The sequence below is a fragment of the Artemia sp. Qi Xiang Cuo genome, chromosome 2 (assembly GCF_049724085.1).
Source record: "Artemia sp. Qi Xiang Cuo chromosome 2, ASM4972408v1, whole genome shotgun sequence".
Taxonomy (NCBI): domain Eukaryota; kingdom Metazoa; phylum Arthropoda; class Branchiopoda; order Anostraca; family Artemiidae; genus Artemia; species Artemia sp. Qi Xiang Cuo.
In genome coordinates, this window is record NC_142795.1 from 56,241,408 (window position 1) to 56,247,532 (window position 6,125).

The 6,125-nt window shown below is 41.3% G+C and overlaps 1 protein-coding gene across 1 annotated transcript; it reads right to left on the minus strand.

Annotated features, from left to right (window-relative positions):
- Nucleotides 1-3,340: 3,340 nt before the first annotated feature.
- Nucleotides 3,341-5,119, minus strand: LOC148955406 (SCAN domain-containing protein 3-like). Its single transcript, XM_089107286.1, has 2 exons — nucleotides 4,918-5,119; nucleotides 3,341-4,296 (listed from the first exon to the last, which is right to left on the minus strand). Exons 1-2 carry the CDS (start codon nucleotides 5,117-5,119, stop codon nucleotides 3,341-3,343), a joined length of 1,158 nt encoding a protein of 385 aa, XP_088963412.1.
- Between the last annotated feature and the right edge of the window lie 1,006 nt (nucleotides 5,120-6,125).

Consider the following 6,125-nt stretch of genomic DNA (forward strand, 5'->3'; position numbering starts at 1 on the left):
CAATTTTTCTTCTCTAGTGCTGTACTGCGAAGAGCTAGTTGTAGAGGTAACGAATTGTAATGTTCCGCGCCAGCTCCACATCCGCTCAAATTCGCCGGGTATCAAACGTATTTTATTCGACTCCAAATGGTTGTAGTATCAAGATAGGGAGACGAAGGTTCTTAGTCTTTATTTGTTCTTGCTGGGACGGATCTCCAGTTTCCTGTTTGATGAGCCACATTTTCACGAAGTCCAAACATTCCACCACTTTAAACATGGATGGGAAGTATTGTGGGCCAGATTGGGAATGACAGGCGTTATAAATTTCGATACTTTTATGTAAGACAAACTAAGAAATGAATTTTGTTGCTGTGCTGCGAGAGCCAACTCACTCATCGATTTCAGAAGTTTACAACTTATCATAATTATATTGACCTTTAGCGCAAGATGACTGTCCGAACTCTGGCTGCCAGTCGTTGAGTGAGTGCGTACCTTATGACGGGAAAACTAAAAAAAAGTGGCAGTTTGGAAAAAAATGCTCCAGGGTGGAATTTTCGGTGATTAAGAATATCCGTCTTTCATAGCCCTTTAAGATTGACCAAATGCCTCTAAGATGTCACTAAGTTCATCTTCTTCGCCGTCAGCGTCAGGCACATCAGCTCTGCCACATCGTCCACTGTCAGACGCATTTTCAGCTCCATTTTTCGAATATATGGAACTGTTGAACGAAGTCATTTTGGCCGATGGTACGAATAACGAACAGCATTGACCTCTGACTGACATCCACAATCGAAAGATCAAAATTGCATTTAGCATTGATAATACCATTCTATTCCGAAGCTTTGACTTTACACAGTTCATCATAGAAAACAATCTCTCAACGACTGCGTTGCTGATAGGCAAACTCAGCAACGACAATGCCCACTTTGCCAAATCCTGAAAGACTGGCTCTCCAATAGGGTCGCGAAACTGCAGCACGCGGACCCAGAACTCAGAGGAGTCCTTTGGAAGTTTTCCACCACAATGTTCATTCCAGTCAACCTCGAGCAGGCGTCTCCACTGGTTTTCCATGTCTCTAAATTCTGTCACTGGAATCACACTAAGAGGTAGGTCGGTGAATCTGGGTTTAGTCTTCTTCTTCTAATTCACAGCAGGCGGGCTATTCAGTTAGTACTATTTAGCCCTTTTCTTTTTGCTTCACTCTGTGGGCTACAGAGCTACTGGCTTGGTCGTCTCTTATTTATTAGATATTCTCAGATATCTTTCAGTAGATCTTTTGACTCAAGGAGTTCCAATATAAGATGGTAGATATCGATTTCCGTGCTCTGTGTGCAGGTATAGTTGGATACGCTCTTGGCTGATAGGGAGATTTTATGGTTTTTGAAGCATTTTAACAGTTTACAAAGCAGGGTATGTTGTGCAGACGTAAGCATATTACATTCAAATAGGCAATGGTCAATTGTTTCATTATTCATATTACAATGCCTGCAAAGAGGGGACAGGGGAACTGAACCGCTTGAATTAGAAAACTTATATGAGAATGCAAGGAAATTTAGTCCATTTGTTCCAGAACGAATTCTATGATAAATTTTAGAAAGATACTTATTAGGAAAGGGGGAAAGGATAGGATTAATCTTATTAAAATAATAACTGATAGCCTCCATCAGTAAATATCTCTAATTGGGATTGGTCTCCCACTTGGCTGGTCAATATTTATAGCATTTTTTGCTATTTCATCAACCTGATGATTACCACTTATGCCAGAGTGGCTAGGAATGTACTGAAAATAAATTTTTATGCCACTTGAAGCAAGATTATCTATAATACTGAGACAATGATAAGTGTCAATGTCCAACTTATATTGAGGAGCTAAGGCCAGCAACTCAAGGCTTGATAGAGAGTCGAAATATATGATAATATTATTTGAATTTGCAATCAAAGGTTGGTTTTCCTTAAGGTGTTTTAATGCCATGATTATGGCATTTAACTCAGCAGACATTATAGATAAATTATTATATAATCTCTCGCCCATTGTAATTTTCAGGTGAGGAAGGAAAGCACCACTTGCAACCTTCTCATTCATTTTTGACCCATCAACAAATATTTGGAAGTCATTTTTATAGGTAATTGTATTAAGTTCTGCAAATTTTCTCTGGACAAAAGCAATGGGGGTTAAGTCTTTATTCCACTTTGAGAACTCAGTATTTATTATGGGACTTGAACAATTCCATGGGGGGGGGGATTGGGGCAAAATGTGTGCAATAGACTTTGCTGGTATAGGGAACATCTTCTAAATATTGTCATACTCGTCTGCAATGCCTCTATACATGGCTGGATTTCTTAACCAATTATGTAGTGTGTGTGAGCTATTTGATTCAATTTTTGTAAGATGTTTTGTCAAGAGAAAGCTACGTCTCTCCCTTATTGTTGCTAATCCACTCTCCATAAGCAGAAACTTGGTGCTTGTGGGTTTCCTAAGACCAAATATGAGCCATATTATATCATTTTGTGTTGTTTCAATTTTTTGCATCTGGGTCTTTGCACATGCACCATAGACGATGAGCCCATAGTCAATATGGGGTCTTATATGTGATTTATAAAACTGGAGTAAGGTTTTCTCCTTACAGCCCCAGGGTGTGGAAAGAAGTCTTTTTAGTATATTTGTTTTTCTATGGCCTTTTTTTATTGTGTTTGAAATGTGGAGGTGGAAATTAAGTTTTTGGTCAAGCATGAGACCTAGGTAATTAATATGATTATCTTCTGGAATAGTTGTTTTATTCAGAGTTAGTTTTGCATTAACATGGTTTCGCTTCCGGTCAAATTGGATTATTTTTGACTTGGTGGGTGCAATGGGTAAATCTGAATGTTGAGAGAATTTTTTAAACTGGAAAAGTGACTTTTGCAGATTTGACTGTGCTATCTGAAAGGTGTTGCCAGATGACCATAGCACCAGATCATCAGCATATTGTAGATTCGTGTGGGGTAGGTTCATGTCCCAGAGATATAGGGCAAATAGGAGGCAACTGAGGACTGCTCCCTGAGGTAGGCCTAGTCTGAGATAAACATATTGTCGGAGAGAGAATTCTCAATTTCAGAAGGGAATCAATGGCAAGAGGTAAACGTTTCAGAACTGACCTTGCAGCCGTCTTGAGAAAGCCGTGACAGCGAAGCTTTATTTCCTCTTTCATCTCGCTTGGAAGATCAGCTTCGCTGAGTTCAGAAAGAAACAAATGCCCAAAGTCTACCTGGTCGACAGGAAGGTAGTAAATTAGAAACTCAAGGTTGACGTTATGGCAGACGGTCGAAGGATCCTGCGCAGGATGCACATGACCAAATCTTTCAGCTCTAGAAATAGACGAAATTAGCCTGCATTCAAATGTTGAAATAGTATGTTCACCCTCTGAAAGTCGGCCAATAGCGGTTTCAGAAAGACAATGTATAGACGGTTGCGCTTAACACTGTACATTTCGTGTAAAGTTCTTGCAGTATAGCACCGCTCTTTTTCCTTGGCGATGCGGAAATGTGTTGTCAGTTCGAGGTATTGCTCATCAACTCTACACACTGCGGTGTATCGCGACAACCAGCGTGTACTTGAAGGGGCCACAATTTTAAGGGGAGAATTTCCATGATTTATCAGCCTATATATCTGGCCGTACGCTTCCCTTCGCAACGGGCTTACAATAAACCACTTGTACATTTCCGAGAGCATAAATTCTAGGTTGCTCGGCAATTCTTTCACCGCCTCGGAAGCGCACAAGTGCAGAGAGTGGCAAACACATTTGAAAAGCTGAAGGTGGGGTAACCCATCTGCTTTCAGCAATGTAAATAGAGAGTGATTTGCGCCACACATATTATTTGCCCCATCAGTACCAATACCAATCAGGTTTTTGAGAGGTACTTTGCACTCTGCAAGAAATTTTGTGAGTTCTGCGTGGAGTATAATAGCTGTAGTTGATGGTACTTCAACCATTCCTAACGCAGTACACACTATCTTCTTCAACTTCGGGCTGTAATATCGAATGCAAATACACATGAAATTTATTGTAGAGACATCAGTTGACTCATCCAGTATTAGAGAGTACTTAGCATCTCCAATGTCAGCCACTATCTCCTTCAGGGTTTCAGGTCCAAGCACATTCTTAATGAGAGCGGAAAATTTAGTTCTTTTTAGCCTCACCGATTCACCAATAGGCCCAAGAAATAAGTCTTTGATGATAGTAGAAAGATGGTCGATTGTTCTCACCGACAAGTGACAGGCTACATGAGCAGCCAACACCAGCTCCGCCTTCCGCGAAGCCAAGTTCGTCGACGTGACTCCTAGAAAATTAGCATTAATTATTCGTGATTATTTCGGCTATGTTTCATAACCTATTATTTCGGCTATGTTTCATAACGTTACTCGGAAAGGGGATGGGGTGGGGGGGGGGGAGCAAAACGTCCGTCCGGATTTTCCCCATGAAGGAAAAGTCAGAGGGGGATGAAATGTTGCATGTTTCTTGGTTAGGACATGGCCTACAAAACGCAGCCCTCCCCACCTCTCTGGGGACCGAAGATCGCTTAACACTGTTGTGGTATGCCTCTTTACAGAAGCACAAGTGTGTTTCCTTGGTTGATTTCAATGACTGGTCCCCGAACTCCGATTGGGTCCCCCATACGCAAAATAACGGGCCACTGGCTATTAATCGTTATCAAATTCTGTTGAGATCTAAATGGTAGATATTCTTGGTTGAATGACGTATTTGAGGGCCTCTCTAAAATACACACAGAACTCAAGATGGGGTTAAGACTTCCCGACAAAACACACACTGGACATTGGGCCTTATTACTACGAAGTTTCGGAGGAGTGCTACAAAGACCACTCTTTCTGGTAGGTGTCTTGATGACAAGATCGTAGGGACTCCCCTATTGTTAAGCCATGCTCAAAAGAAAAGTACTCACCACATTCAGGGACTGGTTTCTGTATTTTCAGACTTGCTGCCTTCTTCTCATGCTTTTTTGATTTCATGTGCTGCTCCAGATCATGTTTGTGAGCCCTAAGCTCTGTACCATTGCAGATTTTACACGATGCTTTTGTGTCATCACCTTGAACAGGCTTGGAATTTGGTATCTTTCTCCCACACAGACTGATATAGTCTTTCATAACTCTTTTTCACAACTTTTGTCATACTGGCTCTTGGTGTAACATTTCTTCCTTCTTCAGGTTCCTTGCTGCTTCCTTCATTTTGGCTTCTGGACACCATTTCTCCTGTTTCACTTTCAACACAATTCTGATTGTATGTTTCAGTCTTTTAGTTAGGGTTCTGCATATTACTAGTAATTTTGGACGGGGCAGGCTTAACTACGCTAGTAGACCCTGAGGTAGCAATCTGGTTGGCTGAGGTAACAATCTGCTGGGCAGTAGATGCTTGAGGTATATGAAGTTTAGAAAGAGAGGTTTGAACCACACTTTCTGGGACAGGCTTGATAAAGTACATAAAGTACACAGGCTTGAGTACTTTAGTAGAGACTGAGGTAACAATCTGCTTTGCAGTAGATGCTTGAGGTACACCAAGTTTTAAAAGAGAGGTTTTAACCACCCTTTCTGGGACTAGTTTTGGTGTCGGACTGCCAGTATCTGAGTGACTGTTCACCACTTCAGAGGTAGAGCCCGCTACGTCTCGTTCCACCAGTTCTTGAACTAATTTTGATTCTTTTAACAGCTCTGCCACTGTCTTAGACTTTAGTAGAACAGCTCGTTTTCGCCTGTAGTGGCTGGTGGCACTGCTATCACTGTCCATGCTGTCAGTCTCAGAGTCACTGTCATCTGACTCATCAGGTTCCACCCAATCTTGGGCTGATGAATCATTACACAAATTTTCCACTATCTTAACTTTTGATGGAACAACTCGTCTGTGTTTGGTGATGGCACTGCTATCTCTCGTTCCTATACTAATTTCAGGTGCTGCTTTGTCTATTAAAGCTCGTTTTGGCTTGGATCCACCACCATCAACACCATCTGTTCCAGTACTGTCCGGTTCAGTTGAGTTGGAAGGCCTAGTAACAGTGAAAAAATTTGAAATTTTTTTCTGCCCGTTTCCATCATATCCAGTTGAACGTTTCATTTTTATTTTCACTCGGGGTGAATGACATTCAATCTGAAAAGAGTA

Bases quoted from the DNA above. Each gene is read 5' to 3' on its own strand.
- LOC148955406 (XM_089107286.1), bottom strand. From the start codon at position 5,119: ATGAAAGACTATATCAGTCTGTGTGGGAGAAAGATACCAAATTCCAAG. The intron at 4,297-4,917 runs GTGAGTACTTTT...CTAATTTTCTAG, and splicing joins GAAACCAGTCCCTGAATGTG to GAGTCACGTCGACGAACTTG.